The 25,279-nt window shown below is 40.1% G+C and overlaps 1 protein-coding gene across 10 annotated transcripts in view; it reads left to right on the top strand.

Annotated features, from left to right (window-relative positions):
* The window catches only part of eml1 (EMAP like 1), a 38,985-nt gene that overhangs the window by 10,978 nt on the left and 2,728 nt on the right, over positions 1 to 25,279 (top strand). Inside the window, exons 1-22 of one of the 10 annotated variants that reach the window (XM_034222169.1) lie at positions 5,404 to 5,507; positions 8,267 to 8,449; positions 8,676 to 8,729; positions 11,241 to 11,370; positions 12,726 to 12,746; positions 13,503 to 13,631; positions 13,793 to 13,821; positions 15,250 to 15,276; positions 17,827 to 17,956; positions 18,974 to 19,123; positions 19,851 to 19,920; positions 20,283 to 20,393; positions 20,508 to 20,603; positions 21,283 to 21,417; positions 21,591 to 21,690; positions 21,884 to 22,035; positions 22,578 to 22,703; positions 23,234 to 23,365; positions 24,223 to 24,290; positions 24,464 to 24,552; positions 24,713 to 24,810; positions 25,146 to 25,233. In XM_034222169.1, coding sequence (XP_034078060.1) covers positions 5,474 to 5,507; positions 8,267 to 8,449; positions 8,676 to 8,729; positions 11,241 to 11,370; positions 12,726 to 12,746; positions 13,503 to 13,631; positions 13,793 to 13,821; positions 15,250 to 15,276; positions 17,827 to 17,956; positions 18,974 to 19,123; positions 19,851 to 19,920; positions 20,283 to 20,393; positions 20,508 to 20,603; positions 21,283 to 21,417; positions 21,591 to 21,690; positions 21,884 to 22,035; positions 22,578 to 22,703; positions 23,234 to 23,365; positions 24,223 to 24,290; positions 24,464 to 24,552; positions 24,713 to 24,810; positions 25,146 to 25,233 — 2,152 coding nt within the window. In that variant the 5' untranslated portion in view covers positions 5,404 to 5,473. Of the gene's footprint in view, positions 1 to 5,403; positions 5,508 to 8,266; positions 8,450 to 8,675; positions 8,730 to 11,240; positions 11,371 to 12,725; positions 12,747 to 13,502; positions 13,632 to 13,792; positions 13,822 to 15,249; positions 15,277 to 17,826; positions 17,957 to 18,973; positions 19,124 to 19,850; positions 19,921 to 20,282; positions 20,394 to 20,507; positions 20,604 to 21,282; positions 21,418 to 21,590; positions 21,691 to 21,883; positions 22,036 to 22,577; positions 22,704 to 23,233; positions 23,366 to 24,222; positions 24,291 to 24,463; positions 24,553 to 24,712; positions 24,811 to 25,145; positions 25,234 to 25,279 lie in introns of those variants that run through there. The other 9 variants (XM_034222166.1, XM_034222165.1, XM_034222173.1 and 6 more) reach the window with 9 other exon arrangements.

Here is a 25,279-nt window from a genome sequence, read left to right as displayed (position 1 = left end):
AACATGTCGTTGCCCGAATAAGCCATGATATAAATCAGAGACTTTTTGATGAAACAAGAGCTTCTTTGTCTTTTAAAAACTTGGTCTCTGGGCTATTACGGGATGTGTTAACTGGAATATCTTCAATATCATACAAATTATCATCGCTGCAAAATGAAAAAATAGGCCAACCTTGTGATTATTTCCCGAAGCAATTGTTGGCTTATCTTTAAACCCTTTCTGCCACCATCATCTGTCTGAAGAACTGATGAATAAAAGTGATTATAAAGGTCATACTAGGCTTTGACATGTTCTGCATGCAGGGAGAAAGATAAAGCATTAGCTGTGTTGCTGTTGCATAGTTTAGCATTTGTTAAATACTCATGCATGTAAAGGAAGGAATGGACCTTAGGGTTAGGGTTGCATATTGCCATGTTTGTATCACTGTACATGCATGGAAGGGTGATTGTTGAATATATGCCGACCATTAACAAAGACAGGGTTTATTTAATTGAACACTTTAAGGTTTACCACTTGAGATTCTTTCCTTGGAAATCTGTAGTTGTATCCTGCACAATCCATACTACACCATGTGGGTTTTTTCTCCGGAAGTTTTTCCTTGTACGATGTGAGGGTCTAAGGTCAGAGGGTGTCGTTTTCTCATACTGATATTCTGCACAAACTGTGCTGTTGTATTTACTGTATAGTGTCCTTACTGTAAGGTAATTATTATATGTACAGCACTTTGGCTCGACCAAAAATCGTTTTAAAAATGTGCTATATAAATAAAACTTGATTTGATTTGATATGTAACACAAACTTGTCTTGTACTTCCTTTTGTTGAAAAGTCAATATTATTTGTATTCATGATTCTGTCTGACTTGATCTAGCTACACATATCCCACGCTCTGCATATCCTCCTAAACAGGCTAGTGCTAAAGCGAATCTCCTCTGAGCAACACAGATGACAGCAAGAGAAACAGCAGATAAATATTAGAGAAAGACAATGAAGATATTTTACTGCCATGCCCTCTTTTAATCCTACAGTGGCTCTTTCTCTTCCCACACTCAATTTAGCCGTGATTCAAGAATCCATCCAGGCACAGTTTCGTGAGAGAGCGGGAGACAGACAAATAAAAGGAGAGGTGAAAGAGGTTACAGACGCGGAGAGGGAGAGAATACAAATAAGCCCGCTGCTAAGATAAAACCCTCAGAGTTTAGGGATCACTAGCATTGAGCAGATCTGCTCCACATATCCAGCTTAATCCCTACGCCACGCCGTGAGCACTTCCTGTTTGAATTGTGTGTGTGTGTGTGATTTGTCAAAGCAGGGTGTTGGGATAATGGTGTGGATATACAGTATGTGAGTTAAGAAGGAGTTATTCTGCCTCAATGGGCCGTGACTTTTTACCCTTATCTCTCTTTGAGGCTTTCACATTCCTCACACTGTCTCACGGAGGCTTTAAGGATTGTACCAAATGATGTTAATGCACTAAAGCAACAACCAATACTGTTACTCGTTTAAAATGGAAAGACTCATCACACCGTAATTATAATTGTATTAGGCATTGGAAAAAGAACTACAGCTCACAGCACTCTAATATTGCCAATATTATAATTAAAAAATTATTCAATTATTTTTCTTGGAAGACACATTTAATGGGATGGAGAAAGTTAAATCTATAAATGGCATATGGAAGTGTAGCCTTTATGACCCATTGTGCTCACTAGAATAATCATTTTCACAGATTTAAATATAATGTTGAGTTGTTTGCGTTCTTAAAGTCATTCACAACCCTCTCTCATAATTTGTGTACAGTCCCTTACGACTCTGTAACGGCTGACAGAAATGCTGATGGCGTTTTTTGCATCACCTGACCCTGCACTCAGCCATACTTAGTGTCAGTGTGTGTGTGTGTGTGTGTGTGTGTGTGTGTGTGTGTGTGTGTGTGTGTGTGTGTGTGTGTGTGTGTGTGTGTGTGTGTGTGTGTGTGGTGTGTGTGTGTGTGTGTGTGTGTGTGTGTGTGTGTGTGTGTGTGTGTGTGTGTGTTTGGGGGGAGGGACTCAGAGTGGTGGTGAGAGGGGCAGAGAGAGGGGGGAGCTGTATCTCATTCGACCTGAGTCTGACCCCAGGAAGGATGTTGCTGATGGGAGGAAGGAAGTTTAACGTGTTCGTACAAGGGCATGGATCTCTCATGGGGGTCATTTGTCCTCTCTTCATGCCCATCTTTGACCCAGACACACTCTTCATGACACACACACACACACACACACACACACACACACACACACACACACACACACACACACACATACACACACACACACACACACACACACACACACTCTTAAACACAAATCCTCCATGTTTATTCCTCTGTCAGTCTTTTTGCGATTTTGCAATGCTTCTTTTTGTACAAATACGAGATCTCATGCCATGTTTCTCTTTCTTTCCCTGATTTCTGCTCCGTAGTCTTCTCTCAGGTCGTGTGTGAGGGCTTCCCTTTCCTATGATCCACCTCTCACTATTTATAGCCCCTAAGCCCCGGCCAAGCAGGAGCCATTAGAGGCAGCAGCTTGTAAAGCAAATGTCTGTCTCTCTAATCTGGCCAGTTGATTGGCTAATACACCTCTGTCAGGTCATCCGCTGCAGGTGACACGCAGGATTGATTCAACTTTAAGTAACTCTTGGTTCCTCCTCTATATTTACTCTTTCTCCATTTTCTCTCCAATCTCAAACTCAATTGGTTTTGCAATGTGTCACCTTGCTGACATGCACCTGATGGATGATTCCAGTCATACCTGGGGCAAAAAGCCATTTTCAAAATTCAAATTGCAAGCATCACTTTTTCATATCTTCAACACACTTTCATATATGTATTATTCTTTTCTGCCATCCATGTAAAGACATTCATGGTCCCCAGAGGATGAATCAGGGAGAATCCCTTTGGAGACCTTCTGACTCCTCCTCCAGCAAACATGAGGTTTATGTTTGTGGCTTTGTATGGGACTTAAATTGATAAAAGTATTGCTCAGACATTTGGTAAACACATTCATGGTCCCCAGTAGATGAACTGTACACTGCAATATAATTATAGTGATAATCTTACTTCTCCTCTAGTGTTATAATTATAACACTTTGGTTCATGACAAATAACTGCAAAACCCATGACAGTCTTCTTATCCTCAGCTATACTTAAATGTTAGTCTTTATGTCAAGCTCAGCCTCACAAATCTGTGGACTATTTGTTGTATTATTATCATTATTTACTGCCGCACTTTAATTCACTTTGCTTCAACACTGATTATATCTCTACTTTTCTCCCTAGCTGTTTCTATATCACAACCTATAGGGCTGCTCGATTATGGCAAAAATCATAATCTCGATTATTTTGGTCAATAATTTATATCACGATTATTAAAAACGATTATCCATTTACTTGAAAACATCCATTTATTGGATAAAACAAATGTGAACAGTATGTTTTTAACAGTTGATTACCCTGAACTTTAAGTATAACTCAACTGAAAAACCAATAATAAAAAATATATATATATATAATCATAATAATAATAAAAAAATAATCATTATATTTCGATTACGTTGTTTTCGTAGTCGTTGCAAGCCATAATCGTAATTGCGATTAAAATATGATTAATTGAGCAGCCCTATCACAACCTCCTTTACTGCTTTAGTGTTTAGTGTTATCATGCCTGCAGCTGGATTATGATTAGGTCCACTTTTCCATCAGTGTTGCCACATAAAGTCGGGTAGTTTAAGGTTCAAGGTTGTGTCTTCCTGGTCGAATGTACTTATTGTAAGTCGCTTTGGACAAAAGCGTCAGCTAAATGCAATGTAATGTAATGTAATGTAATGTAGTTTAAATTTACTTTTGAGAAGACGTGGCATGTGCACCAGCTGAACTGGCACTCTCGATAGCAGTCCCATTTCAAAATGAAACCAGTAAAGTGTTGTTTTCTGCATTCAGCCAGTAGATCAATTTGCCATCAGTGTGGTATCAGTGCTGCCTCTCTGTCTCTAAAAAAAACAGGAATTATTGTCATAATGTTGTGACAGGCTATTTCCTGCAGCCTCACGTTTCTTTGGTCGGTTGACTTTCTGAAAACACTGCATGTGTTTTTTCAAAACCCCCCATTGTGGCGCAGCTTAACCTGACTTTCCATCAAGTCAATGTAGCTTCATTGTTTTGCTTTTCTGCACCGCTGAGTGAAAGGAAAATAGACATCAATCACTGGCTGTCAGTGGTTTATTGTCAAAGTCTGCAGGAGTACATAAAACACAAAGTGGAACAGCTTGAATCATGATAGTCCTCCTTAAGAGAGAATTTATTCAACATATGTTTTCTTTTCATCCCTTGAGCATGCATTTATATTCATATCCTTGCCTATGTGTGTTTATATAGTATATGGATGTGAGGAAGTAAGGAGAAATCCAGACGGTTCAGATCAACGCAGGGCTGCTGCAGGGGATATTTTATACATGAGGTTGCTCTGCATTCTCTAAAATATGAGATAGCTGCCTCTGTGTTGATCAGACATCTCTTTACTCCTTCAGTGCATTGATTTCTGTGGTTGATGGGAGTGCAGAGGGGGGGGGGGAAATGGGTCATAGCATGTGTGCCCGCTCCAGTTTTCATTATTGATGGCAGTGAGGTCAGAAGATGACTCAGAAATAAGGTGGTGGTTATTTTAGAGCAGGAAAAATGCCTATTTTCTTTCCCTCCATTGAGTCCCTGTGGCTAAAGTGATTGACAAGCACTTAAGCAGGCAGGTGGTCCCGCCTTGCAGAGGAAGGTAATGGGGAGCAGTGTGTCACGATGCATTAAGGGGAGCAAATAGACAGACTTAGAGGTCCATGCGAGATGAGTGACCCAGCCACATATTGACCAGATAATGAGAAATGGGGACAGAAAAAGACATTTGGAGAAAACCTGAAGACTGACAGACACAAAGTAATTTAAGCAGCGGGCTGACAGGTGCGTTGACGGTTTCCTGGAGCTAGAGGAGGCTGGTGGGGGGTAATCATCTGCTTTTGTGGGGATGAAAATAGTGTCAGGGGGTGTATGTGCTGGATTTCTTGTTAAATTAAAATTGACATCTTACTAATTCATAGTCTTTGGACTCTGTGACCCCAAAGAGCGTTTCACACGAAGAGCAAATTTAGCCAAAACCTCACACGTGACTGTTCTATGGTCACATCAACACCAAAGTTAACACTGACCTTTTCTGATGTCCGCCCTGCCTGTGAACGCGTTATGGGGCGTTTGCTTGCCCCGTAGTTTTGATCCGGGGAGCAGGGTGACAGCCGGAGGATGTTAGCGCGGAGCCGGGCCCGTGACAGCCAGTCATTGTACTTCAAGGACTGATGGTATCATGCTGTCATTGTGTCAGTGTTGGGAGCAGACCCTCGACAGATGCTGAACAGATAATAGCCGCTTTATCTCTGGAGATTCACTCACATTCACATGTGGATATGAAAAAGGGCTGCTTCAAAACAAAAGTCTCAGGTGAGCAGAAAATATCTTGAAAAGGCTTTTTGTGTTGAAATGAAGTATTAGATGAAGATTAGATGTGTGCGTTATGAAACAAGACAGCCTCTCGTTTCATTAGAGACTGTCTGAAAGTCAATGTGTGAGGATATTATACTCCACTGCTGAGGATGTGATGTGTGACATTATGCACCTGCTGTTTTCATTTGCTCAGACGGGGAGTTTTCATTACAAAACCTCACTTGGTGGGCGGCTGGATTTTCACACTGAGAGGTGTGTCAGGGAAATATGTTCCTATGTGTCCAAGAAGCTTTTAATCACAAGAGGCTATTGTGTGTGTGTGTGTGTGTGTGTGTGTGTGTGTGCGTGTGTGCTACAAGCATCAGGTGTGCCATCTGCATAATGCACCAATTTACCATCCTGTCTCATCAAGGGTCTCCCCGACTAAAACAATTCATAACAGGCAGAGGATTCGCCTCGCTAACGGGATTTGTCCACTCTGCCAAATTGCATGTTTTGCCAATTAAACTGAAATGACTTCATTACATCTTGTTGGATTATATACTTCTGAATACTTGTGATGCATGAAAAGTATTAGATGGTGATGCAAACATTTTCGAATAAATATGTACACATCAAAAACTCCATTTGTAAGATTATAGGGGTTCAATTAAATATATCTGGAGAAAAAGTCTGACTGCATGATTTGGGGGTTTTCGACCTAAAAATGCTATCTTTTTGTGTTTGACATTTCTGCAGATATTAAGACATTTTCTATAACAAAATATTGTTTTTTATAGGCTTTCAAAATTGTTTTTTTCTATCGCCAAAAGTAAACAATGTGTTGCCTTATCTACTGTAAATCGTTTGTCAAGTAAGACAAGCAACAAACATCAGTATTACACACACAATGTCACACAATCACACTTGATTAAGTCATATTTATAAAGTTGTATGTTACAATAAATATAAGTTGTGATGTCTTGTGTCTCGAGTTCAGTGCAGAGAGAGGATTTTTTCACAGATTTGAATAACTCTCACTCAAAAACAGATTTTTATGGATTTCCATTACAAGGATGGTATAAAAGTGAAAAAGGGCTTAACCCTTAGATGCATAAGTGGGTGTTTTTGACCCAGTGAGGTGGTTTTCTTAGAGTATCTTTGTAATTACATTTTTTTTATCATTTCATAATCCAGCTATTCCTCAAAAAACATGTTTTGAATATCATGTCATTTTTCTTCAAAATGTAAAAAAAATGTCTAAAATTATAGATAGTGAAAAATTAAATATAAAATATTTCTAGTGTGAACCAAAATATAATACTAAATATTATACAAGTGATTTTTCTTAACCAAAATGACAAAAATGGCATAAAAACACCTTTTTGACCATGGAAGAGTATAGTGTCAGTCACTCGTGCATCTAAGGGTTTTTAAATACATGTAAAAAACAGAACAGGAATAATCTTGTAAAAAAGGAACAGACTCACCAATGTCCTCTATTTTAAGTTCTATCACATTATTTAAACATTTCTTTATTAACTTAATGTAAGGCAAAGTGATTCCAGTTTGTATTGCCATCATCTAAGCCTCCTGTCATCTGAACATGCTTTGAGAATATAACGATACATGATGAATAGCATATAATTAACACCATGATACTGATAATGTGAGATGGAGTTTATGTTATTGCGGATATTATTGTAAGTATTGGGGTAACAAAATATACTTGACACCAAAATAATCTTTTTATCTACAAACCAATATTTGCTGAGCGGCTCTGCCCAGGGTCCTCCTGAATCCCCTGAGCAGCTTTTGTTTACCCAGGCTACTCAGAGGCTCATCAGAATGCTCTGTTTTCACCAGAAATGCTGCTATTTAACACAATGTCAATGTGTTTAAGAGGCTGTTGTATTTGTTTAAGAATGTTATTAACAGAAGTCAAATGTTAGCAGGTGATGGGATTCAGCTCCGACTCTCAGTATGAACACAGACTGCAGATCAGCGTAATCACCAGATGCCTGCTCTCTAATGCATAATGCATCAGACTGTTATTGCAAGTCTGCAGGGGAAACACAGCAGAGATTTACATTAATATTGCATCAAGCTGCAGTGACATCAAAGGGCTAATGGAGGCGACCCTGCGTGTGGGTGTTATCATTAATGAAGAGGACCCAGTGGCCTGTGCTTGGCCTCTATTGAGTGTCAGGTGGAGGGGTGAAAATAATGTGTTAAGTTAGTTCAAACTCAAGGAACAGACAGACATGAACAAACAGGCTCATGGATAAAGGTTCAATAGAAAGCAGTCAGCTCTTTAATCCATGTAAGGCAAATAAATAAAAGTGAGTTTTCATTTCCATCCTTGGATTTGCACCTCTCTTCTATCGTTTTGGTCTCCATCTGCATAACATCTAGTAGTTCATGTATATATAATATCTTGCTTTATATTTGTTACTGTAAATTTGTATTTTCACATGTATATTTTTAACTTTTTCAATGCTATTTTATTTCTATTTGAGATGATTACATTTTGGATTGTTTATTTATAGTCTTTTAATTTCTCTAATGTACAATGCCATGTCTTTTTATGCTGCTGCAATGCAAACGTTTCCCAAATTGGGATCAATAAAGTACTTCTCATCTTATCTTAAATAAAAGAGTAGCATCCAGGTGCCAGAGCATATGCACATATTCCAAAAGGAGGCTACAAAAATAGCGAACACAGAGTGAATAGAAAAATACATTGTATTCATCTCTGACTTCCTGTGTTCCCTCAGATGACAGTGCGTCAGCAGCCAGCAACATGGAGGTCACTGACCGCATCGCCTCCCTGGAGCAGAGGGTCCAGATGCAGGAGGACGAGATCCAGCTGCTGAAGTCCGCTCTGGCAGATGTGGTGCGCCGGCTCAACGTGTCCGAGGAGCAGCAGGCCATGGGGTCTCGCAGAGGACCCACCAAAGGTAACACACACACAAAGCTTTATAATGCACTTTTCTGTTACTTGTAAGGGTCAGCAGTTCTTCTGGCTTACATGTTTTAGAGGTATTATCCTTCCTGTCCATTACACTCTCTTTCCTGATGATGTCTCCTTTCCTCTAAATCCTGCTTATCTCCTCCCTGTCCCTGCTTTTCTCTCCTTCTGGACTGTTTTGTATTGTTGTTTTTAAATGTATTGTGTGTGTATAGACCCCCCTTTGATGAGAAAGTCGCCCTCAGCACACAGCAATGTTGGGAAGTCAGGTAGGCTTACTGTGAAGTCTGTCTGCACTAACCAGGCCTGGTGTTGTGTTTACAGTCACTGCCTGCTAGCATATCTTTGTATCCACAGTGTTGTATTCCAATAGGAAACACAAAGGTACCTTCAGCACTGCACTGCCAATGCACTGTGATCTAAAGACAGACAGAAAAACAATATTCTGCTAATCGGGAGGAATCTGTGTCTGAATTATAGTCGATAAACCCAGTTATAGTTTTAAAGCCATCAATAAACTGTCACAATTGAATGAGAATGAGATGCAAGGTACACAATTGTGCAATAAATCAGCAAATCATCACAGAATAAGAAAGCACTCATCTTAGACTGATCAACCTTTTTTTTAATTATGTAATAATACTGCATGCCATTTCTTTAGCTGAGGTGTGTTTGGTACAATGTATTTCTCAAATGGCATCCTCACCCAAGACCCTGATAAAGTCTGCATGTAAAATAAGCTGCACTTCATTTTATGTCCTCAAACTACGCATTCTAAATGATAAAGCAGAACGAGATTATGATTCTGAGCTGCTGCCAGTTTCAGTCTGTAGAGTTGCTGCGGGTGGATGAAGTCTGAGTTTGATTTGGGATCTGGAGGATGACTCAGACTCAGAGCTGCTCTCCCTTATTGTTCCCCCTCTGAGCTGCAGGGAGTCAGCAGGCTGCTCCCCTCTACTGAAGCACAATGATCCGTTTCAGAAAGCTTAACTCGTGCACACAGACTGCACATGGACACTCATCAGTGGCGAACCGTGGCCATCACAACTGGACCTTCTGTAGATACACCCACCCACCCCCCGCCGCCGCCGCCCCTCCCCTCCGCGGCATTATAATGTCCGTCTTTTCACTGAGTTGTCGTCTTGAAAAGGGTACTCACAACAATTCCGCAACAACTTCATCTTCACCTGTTGCACTTGTCATTTCAACGTTAAAAACAATAAAATGGCATGAATTGCTTCGTCGCATTCATTCTAGATCCTCTGCCTCGAGCCAGTTAACTAGCGGGCCTTCTAGAATACCCTGGAACCGAGGGGAACTCTGAAAGAATACGCCCATTGGCTACAAATCAATATATGATTGGTTGATCAAACTGTCAGTCCAAACGTACGCTCTCATTCAGTGCAACGGCCAGGGCATTCTATCAAGGATGTAGAATACCTTGGTTGAAGGATATTCTACGCAGAGACCCAGAACAAGATCTGATTGGTTGCTTTCTTTTCTACTGAAATGCGTAGTGCATGGACCGAGAAGGACAAACAAATCAACGTAACACTGTAATATTACAGATCAACAACACGGATACGATTCTCATTTATTCATTTTATATACATTTTATTACATTTTATTTATATAATTAAATCGATTTTTTGTTTGTTTTATCTGAGTGTTCCAGGGTATTCTCTGAATACCTTGAAGGCCCTGACGGTTCGCCACTGACACTCATGAACACAGAAACACACACACTCATCTTCTTGCTAACAAAATGACCACCTCAGTTTGTCACCGCTGTGTAATTATTACCTGAAAGATAACAGGGCAATATGTGTGTGCATGCAAGAGTGTGTGTGTGTCTGCTGGATGAAACAGGGTCTATTAAATATGTATCACTGCAGATAAAGCTGCAGCTTGGATTTGTAATTCTGGGCTGTCCAGACTGGCGTGCATGTGTGTGTGCCCGTGTGTCAAACCGCTCTCTATCAATTATTTGTGAACATATATCATCTGTATAAAGGATTTCAAATATTTACGCTTGTGATGTATCATTAATTACACTGTGCAATGACTTCATGTGTCTTTGGAAACTCACTGAAGAGTATGATAGAATTGCAAATTGTGTATTTGATGTGTTTTGTAAAGGTCTGCACTCAAGATTGAAACAATTAACATCAAGTGTCGCAGTTTAATTTACGCTTTTAGTTCCATTATTTGTGTAGTAAACAACAACAAACATAGAGATGGTTCCTTATGTTCTACACTAAAGAATACATAACTGCGATCCCTCATTAATTACACAGGCAGACTGTGGACAAAGCAACATTTATAGTACAAACCTCGGCTTCTGGTGTTCTTAAGAAAGGCAGTAATGTTTTGTTTATCATTTAAAATATGTGATTATTGTGATAATTACAACCAATACAATATTTTATATAGCTCAATGTTTGCTTACCATAATCGCTCGGACTACTGACTGAAATAACAACAGGTTAGGTTCGGGAACTTCATAGAAATAAATGTCAAACTAAATAATAATAACATTGTAAAAACATGCACACTGTCAACAGAGAGTAAAGTCAATAAGTCTGTTACCCAGTGCATGCTGGGATGCTTTCAACTAAACGTATCCTGTCCTGTTTCACCAATTTCTACCTAGTTCCTCTTATCAAGACAATTACATATCCGGAAATACAATATTCCTAAATCTCACAGGTTACTTTCATGACACCACAGAAGTTGACCCTTTTTTCTGAATATGCCTTGTTGTTGTATTTCTCTTCCAGCCAGGCCAATGATCGCCACGCTGCCGTTACGGCCCACCGTCAACAACGGGACCATCGTACCAAAGAAAGGCACTCTGCCCTCCCCAGGATCTGGATCCAGGAAGGACGGCAGCTCAATAGCCAGCAAGAGGTGAGGAAATACAAATAATCTTTAGCCAATTAAATTACTGTGCAACCTATATGTCTGCAGTTATCAATTCGTTTGGTTACGTTTTTATTATGTTCTGAATCTATATAGTTATAGCTTTTTAGAGAGGGCTTTAAGATTATGACGGTTTGGGACTACAGCTCTAAGTCAAAGTGTTTTAGTGTTAAATGTTGCTTTCCTGAATATTTAGGGCTCTTAAAGCTCTTTTTAAAAGTGTTTAATCCAGATACTGCTGCCGGTATCTTCATGATTTATTGCATTTATTGTACGTCGCTTTGGATGAAAGTACATTATAAGTGTAATGTAAAGTAGGTGACTTCTCTTTTACTCCAGACATTTAATTTCTCTCAAGACATGTTCTACTCCTCTCTGCTCCATGTCACATAATTGAAGCTTTACATTGTCTCATATCAGCGAAAGAGACTGGCATTTAACAAGACTGATAAACAGAGACAGTATCGTCATGTCTGCGTCCTCGTTGTGTGTTTTGTAGATGCATTCGGAGCACAGGTTATCAATCTTGTCTGTCAGAAGAACAAAAGCCTCTTCCTCATCTCTTCATCACATTACCATAATCAGATGGAACTCCGCAGAAGAGCTGTTTCCTCCCCTGTGGAGTTTTCACTTGATTTTCTGTGATTTTATTTCTCCTCTGGGTTTTTAACGATACCGAGAGTTGACTGACTCAGGTTTTGAAATGTTAGAAACACCAAGAAAGACATTATCAATGAAGAAGATGTGATTTGGTGTATTTTCTTATTTGTGCAGTTTTCTTGTGTTTCTTTGAATGGGTTTAAGCTCAATCCTAGAACTTGTACGAAAGTAATGACAATTTATTTGTGTTGAAGACGGTATCCTAACCAGGATTTTTGGAGATATTGAAGTATTTTTATTTGTTGCCCTTTAAGTTGACACATTTCATTATATTGAGTAATGCTGAAACATACTGGCATGGGCCAATAAATTACCCTTCAATGAATCATATGAATGAAGCCATCAGATGATTGAAATGTTAAATTACACGGACTGTTAAAAGTCCTAAGGGCATCTGATTGAAATACAACTATAACAGTCTATTTTTCTGTTGAATCCCGAATCCTATAGATTTAACTGAAAGGCATTAAGATATATTTTCAGATGGAGTGACTGGTCACCAATCGTCTCTGTTTCTCTATCTTTATGTATCGTGGCGTTTGTCTTTCCCATTTTTCCTTTCCTGCATGTCCTCCCTCTTGCACTGCCTCTCTCTGATAATATGTCCTGATGTTATATCATGTTGATGTCCTCCTGTCCACCTACAATCTGTCCAAACTCTCCTCTGTGTCTCACTCTTTCAGAATTCTCTACCTGCCCCTCAGGTGAGAGAATCACAAGTTATGATATAACATCACCGTCTGCTCCGATGCATGCAAACCATTTGAAAATCCTCACAAAGTGATCATTTAGCTATTTATCTCATTGCTAAAAATCTCATTTTGTGTTGAAGTCATCGCTCTTTGTGTTGTTTACAGTCTGTGTCTGGGATTAGTCTAAAAAAACTGCAGATTGAACACAATCCCATCAATTGGCATACACTCAGCAGCCGTCCCCCCAATGCCCTGTGGCCCAATTACTGTGATTCCTGTGAACACTTTCTCTCTCTTTCTGTCTTTCTATTCTGCTCTTTACTGAACAAACACACACAGCCACCGGCCAGTTTTAGGATTTGAATAGACCTCTCTCCCATAGGTGGATTAGGTGACTGGGCGTACTGGCCATCGGGTTGCTGATGGAGCCCTTTCATTGTTAGAAACAGGCAGGCTGTCTGAACCGCCAGTATGCAGATCTGCACCTCAATGTAGCTACGTATGGCCACCAGAGCAAAATTGTGGGAAAACAACAATAACGCATTTCTTTTATTCTCTTTTGCTTTGCTTCCTCTTATCTCTGACACTGCTACTAACACAATTCAAGGCTTCTTTTAATGGGAAGCAGTAATAAAACGGATGTGCACTGAATCATGAAATCTGCTTCCCAGAGGGCAGTTATTAGAGAAGCAGCATCAGGCACTTTTATAACCTTTTTTCTCTCCCTGTCTCTTGTATTGCCTCGGTCCACCTGCCTTGGCACCACAGCACTGTGAGGAGAGCCAACTCAAACGAACATGTGGGAACTCTCTCACGGAAAGATTCAGGTGACACCAAGGGCAACCGAACTCGGGCTGGATCCACCGGCAGCAACTCCAGCGGGAAAAGAAGTGACAGGTAACACAAAGGTCATGCTAAATCAGCTTTTTCTATTACGTGACTCACATATTGGTCTTCTAGTTTGAGAGAGGAGAAGCTGATCTCCTTGTGAAGCAAATCAAAAACATATAATGGTGTATGCTGAATGACAGCTGTCTGTTTACTCATTTACTTTGCAGCAAACAGAGGGACCCCGTGTTCAATGCAGGTAAGAACTAGAGGCACCTTTATGGCTCTGTGGCCCAACAGCTATAATAGTTTTATGAGTCATTGAACATTACATACTCAGTGGCTCCCTGTGTCTGTTAAAGTTCAATGCACTTTTAAGGAATCTTATCAGAAAATAGAATGACTTATCAGTGTATTGAACTGATTTCTGACCACAGAGGACCACTGAACATCCTCTACATGTTGTATGTTTAACATCAGTGTGTCCAACATGTATCATTCTTCATCCATTACCACATCTTCACATCCACACTTTCATTCATCTTCTTTTAAAAGCTCTTTCTGCGTACTTTATTACACATCATTTATTTATTCTTCTGTTAATTTAATTTAATTCTTAAATATTTTCGATTTCGGTAAGATCATTCTGGCCATTTACACAATGGATCCACACAAACTCATAACCTCTGTGTGGAGACTCTATTGGTAAAACGTACAATATTATGGCAAGCTGCACAAGCCTCCTAGATCCTTTCAAATGAAATGAGATTTGACATAAATCTGTTTTTTGTACGTTATAAAGGGAGGCTTAGAAAGAGAATTTAGAAGCACAGGATGAGCCACCCATAAAATATTGACAAAGCAGGATACACATGGTTACCAGACAATGGGACTGATATGAAATGAGTATTGATCGGATTTTTCATCTCCAGCATGATATTGATTTTTGTGTAATTTGAACTCTTGTTTTAAATTTGGTTTACACACCTGGCTTTAGTTCAGGCTCTATACTGCCCCACTCCATTACATCTAACAAACTACTTAATATAAGAGTAGTTTTCATTTTCTTTAGCATAAGATCAAACTATAGCAAATATGAGCAAATATGGTCAACGTATAAAACAGACAAGGTTAGATACTTCCACTGTTCACCACTTATTGGACATTTTAATGAATTATAGACAACTCTCCTGCATAAAAATCAGATCAGGGCAGCGCCAAGGACATTAACCGCCCCTAGGTGACGGTTAACCAATACTAATGATAGTTGCAGCAGCCAATATAGTGCTTACCTCCAATACATGCGGTGATTACATGCAAAGAGGTTCATTTGATACAACAAAATGTCCTGCAAGCATATGCATTTGTTTGTTTTTATACTTTCACATAGAAAGATAGACGGTAGAAAATCGGAGTATTGTTCTTAATAGACGGCTACAAATAATGAAGCCAAATGTAATCCCTCATCACAGAGGAGCAGAGGGTTGGGACACCATCCACGAAAATTAGCACTGATTCATTCAAACTATTAAGGCAGCAGCACCGATTAATTAAGAGCATTAAGGACAGAAGCTGCTCTTGGTTAACACCAGCAGGAAACAGGAAGTGCACTCATATTAGGCCAGGAGGTGAGGACGCCTGCCACCATTCACCTGGTGCTTGTGTCTTTCTCTGTGACCTTTACAAGGGATGCGACGTGTGACCCACTGCAAAGGTAGGCCCTCCCTCCCCTAGCCTGTAGCCCCCGGCCTACACAGCTCTCTGGACACTGCCGATTATTTATTTTGATCTCTGCACATGCTTCATGTCAGCAGTTCTGAGGCAAAGGATAAAATCAGGACTTTTATTTTGAAATTTCAATTCATATCCTGTTTGGAATTTCCTTTCTAAACTTTAAAGATGTCCATCCGTGCACTGATCAGAGAGCTGTCCAGACAGGGGCAGGAGTGGGTTGACAAAGTGTGTGTGTGTGTGTGTGTGTGTGTGTGTGTGTGTGTGTGTGTGTGTGTGTGTGTGTGTGTGTGTGTGTGTGTGTGTGTGTGTGTGTGTGTGTGTGTGTGTGTGTGTGTGTGTGTGTGTGTGTGTGTGTGTGGTGTGTGTGTGTGTTACGTTAACTAACACACACACGCAAACCTAACCTCCACTGAGAGCTGCGTCACCGTGTGTGTGCAGTGTTTGCACCTGTGTGTCTCCACACTTGTTTTTTAACTGCGGATGAAGCTGCTGCTGCTGCTTCACCAGACTTGTGTGTGTGTGTGTGTGTGTGTGTGTTGCTCGCAGCCCCACTTTGTCACCATAGTAACAACACAAAGATTTCTGACACTAGCTTTCTCGCAGTCGCTTTGCTGCTCAGAGGAAGCACATTTGCCGCTGCTCTCTTTATCTCTCTGCCCTTAAAATGAGTATTTGCATTACAAACACATGCAGTCTCTTTTTTGTGGCAGTTACTATTGAAGTCTGTCTGATTTGACTGCTTGTAGTTTTTCACTTGTGGCCGTCTGTTTGTGTGAAGTCCCCTTTAGCAGAGTATTCATAAAGCTGCCTAGAATAAAAAAACGACTGGAGTTAAATCTAATTTCCTCACAGATATATTGATGTTAAGCCACTCTTGTTACATTATAATTTAATTTTAAGATACTCTGAGTGTTTTACCCTTGAAAGCATCTAGATCAGTGGTTCATTTATGGTGGGCGACTATTTAAAATGAAGTAGTGTCTGCCTGTGTTCCCTTAGATAGATATTCTGGTAGCAGTTTAATCAGTTTAATGTCCCCTTAGCTTCAGCCTCATCTGAGTAATGATAAGAGACCTAAAAACGAAAGGAAAATGAATGATTTTATTAGATTTCCCTAAACGTTTCAATAGCTACTGCTTCAGTGCTGCAGTGTGATGTTGGCCAGTGTTTGGGTAGTTAGTGATAGAAGCCAGTTTCCCTACTTTCCTTTTGAATTTGCTTGTGATTTGCTAGTATTATGTTGCTTTCTTTAACTGAGACACAAAAAACAGCCAAAACATGTCTTACTTATCCTACAAACCCTCCTTCGTTGTATCCGTTTGTCCCCCTCCACCTCCACCTCCGCCACTCTCCATCACTGGCTCCTCTGCTCTTTTCCCCGTGTACATTATAGTCACAGTTCAGATTTACCTCAGCCGCTCAGCCAAACGGACCAGGGGCAGCTCCGGGGCTTCGTCTGTAACAGCCCGCTCAGCCCCCGGCCCCCAACAAACCTCAGAGAGCAGCAAGGCAGCTAAAAAGGGGGGTACCGCCAAGTTGCCGCAGGGCAGAAAACCCCCGAATTTTAACCTCCAGCGGAGAAATTCGGGGAGTTTGTCGCCGTACTCTCCTCTTGATACACCCAGTTATCGCAGCCCAGTCAAGTCTCCCAGCCAGTACTTCCAGATTTGTTACTAGCAATGCTGGGAAATATAGCATATAAAGTCACTTCTTTTTAATATAATATGTATATCAAGCTGCAGTGTGCCCAAGCCACTCAGTGCAGAGCAACATCCATCCATTCATATCAGTACTGTACCTTTTAAAACACCACATGCTGGTCTTCTCATACCAAAGAAGTTGCATAGAGATAGCAGATTTTTAAAATAAAATCACACCCTTTTACGCTTCCATTATAGTTCCTTCCAATATAGTCTTATCTTTCTAGAGAGCTTCTAAAAAAACACATTTGTGGGCATTTATTGTTTCAATCTTCAACCACTTGTTTTGGTTCCCCGAATGTTTTCTGCCTGATTTTGTTTTTCAGTGTTACCGTGTTTTGAAAAGAATGAGGCACTTCTCATATATCCCCTTTTCTAAATTGGATCTGTTTGGTTTTTTTTCTTAACATTTCCATTGCTCTGCTTGTGTCTGCATTTTATGTTGGTTAACCTCTGCTTAAAGCTGAATATTTATGAGTTTTTAAGTGTTTGCAGTTCATTTCCCGTTCTTTGTCCTTGTCATGAGATTGTATTTGAAATGACTAATAAAGTCAGTTGAAAAGCTTATTTGTTTGTGTTTGCAAATTCTGTCATTTATGTCCTAAATTAATACGTCAAAAACATATGAAATACCTCAATTTTCCTTTAATCATGCCACACATTCATCAACATTGTCACCGTTGTCATTCACATCATAACACATTGTATTAAGCTTCAATGTCATGTCTGTGCTGTCTACATACTATATTTAAAAACTGTGACTTAACCAGTCACAGCTGTATTTTGCTACGTGTATATTATCTCACTCGTCCTTTCTGTTCCTTTTCCAGAGGAAGGTTATGTGAAAATGTTCTTGAAGGGTCGCCCCGTCACCATGTACATGCCCAAAGAGCAGGTGGACAGCTACTGCCTGGAGGCCAGAGCCGAGCTGCCCGGCAACAAGCTCAAGCTGGACTGGGTGTATCCTTTTTTATCTTTTGTGGTTTGCCTTGTGGATTTTTCAGGAAAAGCAAGACACTTCAACATGTCTGCTTGCAATTTGAAAAGTTTTGAAAAGTAATCTTCTGAAGAGAGGAACTCCAGATTGGGGTGATGTATTTAAAGATAGGAAGCTGACGGATATGTCTTCTCCTCTCGCTGCCTGTCAGAGTAGATCTGCTTCACTTTCTCCTGGTGAGGCTGCAGCACTCAGGAACAACCTGCACACAGTCAGCAGCTCCTCCTGCGCCTTTTTGTTCTCTTCCTTTCCTTTTTTGTTGTAAGAATTAAATAAGGGTGTTGTCAGTCTCAGAGGCAGGCAACGGGAAAAATACGTTTGGAAAAGATACATTTGATCAACGAGAAGCATACACACACACACACACACACACATAAAACAGTTATGTGGGCTCAATTTATTCTTTTATTGAATCCAGTATGTACTAATATATTTGATGTCTTGTTGTGTTTTTTCTTACCTTCATGTTATTCTTCATGCCTGCTGATTAGAGTGTAGGGATATAGAACTATACTCATTATCAATTATGTTATCCATTATTCTCTTGCAAAAGTGCCTGTCCCAATCCCTACACTGGTGTCCTCAAATATATATATTTTTAAATATACTTTAATTTCAATAAAGTCATGAAACCGTCCAACCATAAAATATGCAATATATTTGCATTTATTTGCAATTATTATTATTTGATGCACCTAGTGATGCAAACAAAGAAAGCACAATTGAAAAGAAAATCCTCATATAGATACACATGTATTAACAAAAAACTTTATACGTGAAAGTATACATTAATGCATCCATCTTCATAGCTCTTATTTTGTCCAGCAAAATAAATAAAATCAAAATATATTCAGTTTACTAAAAGAGAAAAAAAAAGGCTTGCTTTAAGGGTTACTTCATGTTCTGTCAGTCAATGAATGGTTTCAGCTTTACTTTGATTTACTTTCAGTTTTATTCCTTGACCTTATTTTAATATCCAGTTATGGTTACCGTGGTCGAGACTGTCGCTCCAACCTTTACTTGTTGCCCACCGGAGAGACGGTGTACTTCATCGCCTCGGTGGTCGTCCTGTTCAATGTGGACGAGCAGCTGCAGAGACACTACACCGGACACACGGATGACATCAAATGGTGAGAGACACTTGTTAGGGGTTATAAAACACACACACACACACACACACACACACACACACACACACACACACACACACACACACACACACACACACACACACACACACACACACACACACACACACACACACACTTACCCGAGGGAGTCATCTACTGCAGCCTGATTTCACATCTGTTAGCTTACTTCCAACTCTTTTTTTCCTATTAGACTTGATTTGTATCCCACTTCTGCTATCTTCACCGCCTATACAGTTATTCACAGAGTGTTTTTCTAGTAAGTGCAGAATAACTGTAATGAGGGAAGGTGAACGGCACAACAGTGTTCATGAAAGTTGACCTGTAGGAATGTGTGTATACTGTAGCAAAAAGGGTAACTTAAAAAATACACAGCTAATATTATGTTATTACATCTTAAGGTTAAAATAAGTTCAAATTGATAATGAACGCTTACAGATCATAGGATGGATTTAAAACAGATTCGTACTCCTTGGAAGACAAAGTGTGTGCGCATCATGCTATGAGTGCTACCGGGCCCCCATACCCCAAAAGGGGGTGAATTTACCTTGGACTGTTTAATTCCCCCTCACATTAGTACAGACAGTGTGCGGAGCTACAGTGAATATCCTTCTTTCATGTTCTGCGAGTGTGTTGCTCATCTTTATTCAAACGCTCCTCTTGATGTTGAAAGCCCTTTTAACTGTTTTCATGTCTTTCTCTTCACCAGCCTTGCCGTCCACCCCGATAAAATCACCATAGCAACCGGGCAGGTGGCGGGCACCTCTTCGGATGGAAAAGTAAGTGAGGTCTCCTATTGATGTTTTAACACTTTAGTCTGATTAATTAGCGAAGAGAGGAGTGTTGATATTTTCTTTTTGAAATCATTTTGACGCAGCCGGTTGAGACAATCCTGTTTGATAAACAGAAGCTCAGCCTTGACTTATGTGTGTGTGTGTGTGTGTGTGTGTGTGTGTGTGTGTGTGTGTGTGTGTGTGTGTGTGTGTGTGTGTGTGTGTGTGTGTGTGTGTGTGTGTGTGTGTGTGTGTGTGTGTGTGTGTGTGTGTGTGTGTGTGTGTGTGTGTGTGTGTGTGTGTGTGTGTGTGTGTGTGTGTGTGTGTGTGTGTGTGTGTGTGTGTGTGTGTGTGTGTGTGTGTGTCAGCAGCTGGCTCCTCATGTCCGTGTGTGGGACTCAGTCAGCCTCAACACGCTTCATGTTCTGGGATCAGGCTTCTTTGACCGAGCCCTGGTCTGCCTGGCCTTCTCCAAGTCGGTAAGGAAGCACAACTGATAGTTATAACAAGGTGTTAAAGGACCTTTTTGAATGTACTTTGCTTCAATTGTGGCAGTAAATGACCATGGCTTTGTGTCTTTTTACATGTGTCAGAATGGAGGAAACACTTTGTGTGTCGTGGACGACTCCAATGACCACGTCCTCTCCGTCTGGGACTGGCAGAGAGAGGACAGACTGGCTGAGGTCAAGGTTTGTGCGCACGTTTGTGTGTCTTGTTTTATTAAGACATAACCTGACTTACTGCACAACTTATTTTTCTATATTTGAAAAAATATTAATAATAACACCATTAAACCCACATTAAGAAAATAATTATTTGGATACAAGTTGAACTGTTATTGTATTTTGTAATTGAATTTTTTCAGAGGGAGTTCCAGATCACTCCATAAATCTGAAAATTATGTCAAAAGCAATAAAACATGTTTGCTATGTTTTTAGGAATTAAATGTAAAGTAAACCATGCTATGCTGTTAATGAAATATGAACTCCTCTTTAAAAAAGTACATATTTTAGACTAGCTTTAACTATGAGAAAATAAAATGTTTGTTGAATACCAGTTAATACTTAATAATTAAGAGATGTATTTATTGTACTACAAGTTTTCTGAAATGTAATCTTTAAATTCACAAATGAGGCTTTATCTTACACTAACTTTTGTTAAATTTAGGAGAAAACACCAATGCAAAAACACTAAATCTAGTAAAATAAACACCTCATGTTTTATTTTGAGGTTTTCTCTCCGCAATTCTGAATCCAAACCTTAAAAAATGTACATGAAATAGAATGTTTTTGCCTCTAGTGTCTCCTTTAATGGGTGAACATGTAATATCAACAACTCACTGTTTCTTGTTTTACATGTTCTGTTTAGTGCTCCAATGAGTCGGTGTTTGCAGCAGACTTTCACCCGACAGACAGCAACATCTTAGTGACCTGCGGCAAGTCCCATCTCTATTTCTGGAACCTGGAGAAAGGCATGCTGGTCAAGAAGCAAGGACTGTTTGAGGTAGGACTCCCACATGTTCTCCACATGTTAGGTCATTATCAGAAAGCAGTTTGATTTTTGACATAGAGGCACGAAAGCCTGTGTTATACGATCCTATAGCTAAATAAAGATAATCAATGGTAGCCTCGCATATCAAATAAAACAACATGTGTGTGTTCTTGTGTTTCCTGCAGAAACAGGAGAAGCCGAAGTTTGTGTTGTGTGTGACCTTTGCAGAAAATGGAGACGCCATCACAGGAGACTCAAGCGGGAACATCCTGGTGTGGGGAAAAGGCACGTTAAATGCTCATTCCTTCAACCTTTATTATTTTACAGGGATCCAATTATATCTCTTTTTGTCTCTGATTTATCTATTGATCTATTGATTGTCTCTCCGTCTGTCTCTTAATCTGCCCTTCTCGTAGCGCTTGACCTTTATGTCTGACTCTGTCCAACTGAAACTTCTCATCCCATCTCTGTCACGCAGGCACTAATCGTATCAGCCAAGTCATCCAAGGAGCTCACGAGGGCAGCATCTTTGCTCTGTGCATGCTGAGAAACAGCACTCTGGTGTCTGGAGGGAAAGACCGCCGGCTCATCTCCTGGGACAGCAGCTACCAGCAGATACAAACTGTGGAGGTGAGGAAAACCTCCGCAAATATACCAAGGCTGCACATGAAAAATAGAAAATGGACATTTATAAGTCAAACTTTTCAAAGTCATTTCATTCCACTAATGCATAATGATGAGGTTATTTGATCAGACTCCTCCATTTCCAATTCCATGTGCAGCTCTATAGCTGTAATGATCTGATCTGCTATAACCACTTTCGATTAATATGCTTTAATAAAACGTTAAGCAGCATATCCAGCTCCTTCTTCTAAAGTAGGTTGCTTATATTAGCCAGAATTTGCACTCCTGCCCGAGGCGGAGGGCTTTGCATTCTGGATGCTGCGCCAGATCATAAATATTACAGATGATGAGATGGATTTGTGCTCTCAATGAGATTCATGGATATTTGATATTTCAATAGTGATGGGAATTATGAATCACTCATGTCTTACTTGCTCTACAGAAACCACATTATTATTATTATTATTATAGTTGTTTGTTCTGAAAAACATGGAGAATGTATTCCAGGTTAACAGATGGTTTACATTATGTCTGTGATTCTTCCACAGGTGCCTGAGTCGTTCGGTCCCATCCGGACCATAGCAGAGGGCAGAGGGGAGACTGTGCTCATCGGGACCACCAAGAACTTTGTTTTGCAGGGCAGTCTGGATGGAGAATTCATACCTATTACACAGGTATATGCAACTGTCTCATACACTAATTCTACATTAAGAGGTTCTGCAACTTACAAGTATGTTTATTAGCGATACATCTGCTAGTTTCTGAATCTATCTGGTCCAAAGTAACATGTTCAAAAGTCTTGTTATGTCTGACAAACAGCTCACAAACAAAAGATATTCAACCAGCAATATTTACTCAATGGGAATACCTGGCATCTGAGAATATTAGGCCTAAAGGGATAATGAAATTATCAAAATCATTGTCTATTCATTTCCTGTTCATCAATGAATAATCAATTAGGTTCATCATTAACTGTTGCAGCTCTACTGTGACGTTTAAGTGTCTGTCAGAGTGAAGGTTTAACTTAAAAGGCTCTGATGTTGTAGCAGATGAAGAATTATTAAGTGCAAAAAAAACTCTGCTTCCTCTCCCCTCTCCCCCCTCTCCCCTCTCCCCTCTCCCCTCTCCCCTCTCCCCTCTCCCCTCTCCCTCTCCCCTCTCCCCTCTCCCCTCTCCCCTCTCCCCTCTCCCCTCTCCTCTGCAGGGTCACACTGATGAGTTGTGGGGTCTGGCTGTTCACCCCTCCAGGCCTCAGTTCCTCACCTGTGGTTACGACAGGCAGGTCTGTCTGTGGGACTCCAGCTCCCATCAGCTCGTCTGGACCAAGAGTATGGAGGTAAGTTAGCCAACACTGCCCTCTGGGGTCAGTCACAGGAATTACACAGCACTCAATAAATAATGAATCAGGCTCCTTTGTCAGGTGTGATGTCCTTGGGAACCAAAGAGAAATGCTAATCCCTTCTGCACTCAAACTTTTAAATTCTTGAAAGGCTTTTAACTTGATTATTTATTTATTTATTATTGTGATGCTATGAGCTATGAACTATTTATAGTCTAAATTGGAATTATCCACATCTGTGCTCCGGGTGTATCTGTGTGTTTTCTTCTTGTATGTTCCTGCCTGTGTACATGACATAAGCTGCTGCTCATAACCAATTGCCCCTTGCGGGATTAATAAAGTTGTTGATTGATTGATTGATTGATTTAGCAACTAGAAAATGAAAAACTGTGCATGGAAACAACCAGATTATATTACCTTAAAATCTGTTGCAAATTGAGCCACGATTGGCTTAAAAAGCAGTTGTGATCCTGCTTGAACATACACCTGGTAAACTTAAGATTTAAGGTGAGCAGAGAAACCTTCCCCATTCAGCGTGATATAACTATATATATTAAATAAGCGATGCTCAAAAAGGCAAATAAAGTAACAATAGACACAAAAAAAAACATATTATACTATTTTGCAAGATTGTTTTTTTTCAAGGTATATCGAAGATGAGGGCTAGTAAGAAGCGTTTAATATTGTATGTGTTTTACCCTGCTCTTTATTATTTCCATACAGAATAATTTGAATACATGCAGTGGGTATCAATTATTTAGTTTCTTAAGTTGTGTGTTCATTCTTTATTGTTGTCTTTGTTGGGAGTTCAGAGGGGGACTTTGATATACGTTTTCTTTTGTTTTGTCTCACAGGACGCTGCCCAATCAGCCGGCTTCCACCCATCTGGAGCTGTGGTTGCCATAGGAACACAGACTGGAAGGTAAGGGGATACCATTACCAAAAAACACAAAATAAATATTTAATTTACACGACTGCTTCAGCTAAAAAGTTATAGGAAAACAGTCAATGACAGAATATTCTAGGTTAGATTTGAATTATTATCATTCTGAAATGGAAGAAGGATCAGATCTTTGAGCTGCTGTGCTCCTGCAGGTGGCTGGTCCTGGACACGGACTCTAAAGATCTCGTCACAGTTCACACCGACGGAAATGAACAGCTGTCTGTTGTCTGCTACGGGCCAGGTATGGTAATAACTCCCCTGTGTATGTGTTGTTTTCCTTTTTATTATTGGAAAATGTATGTGTGTATGTTAAAGGAGAATATCAATGATTTTACAAGCTGGAAAACATGTATACCATTTATTTAACTACTAATAATCTTCCTTTATATCACTTTCTTTAGATGGTAACTTCATGGCTGTGGGTTCACACGACAACTACATCTATATCTACGCTGTGGCGGAAAATGGGAGGAAGTACAGCCGAGTGGGGAAGTGTTCGGTGAGCACCTGTATTTATAATCCCCTCTTGCTCTGTTATTTTTACATTCCCGCGGCATCTTCTTTATATTTAGTTCCCCTCCTCATCCTCTATATTTGGACCTCCACTCTGTACACCCTGTCCTCACTGTGTGTTGATGCAGAAGCTGTAAAGATGTAAATTACAACATGAGTCACACAGTCTGAGTAATCATGTTGGCGTGCTATTACAAATCCTTTCCATATTTTAAGGACTATTTCTAGTGCTTGAAAAACCATGCTGCATCTACTCCAGGAATACTGGGGTGTCTCTAACATTAAATGATCCAACTGGTTGGTTTCTGTCTCACATCTCAGGGTCACTCTAGTTTCATCACCCATCTGGACTGGTCAGTGGACTCCCAGTACCTGGTGTCAAACTCAGGGGATTATGAGATACTGTATTGTAAGTCTGATCACTATCATCCTCTTACAACCTTTGCTGTGTTGAC

This window comes from Gymnodraco acuticeps, unplaced genomic scaffold (genome assembly GCF_902827175.1).
Source record: "Gymnodraco acuticeps unplaced genomic scaffold, fGymAcu1.1, whole genome shotgun sequence".
Classification (NCBI taxonomy): domain Eukaryota; kingdom Metazoa; phylum Chordata; class Actinopteri; order Perciformes; family Bathydraconidae; genus Gymnodraco; species Gymnodraco acuticeps.
The sequence above is the reverse complement of the archived record's forward strand: the minus strand, read 5'-3'. Positions and strand labels throughout refer to the sequence as shown.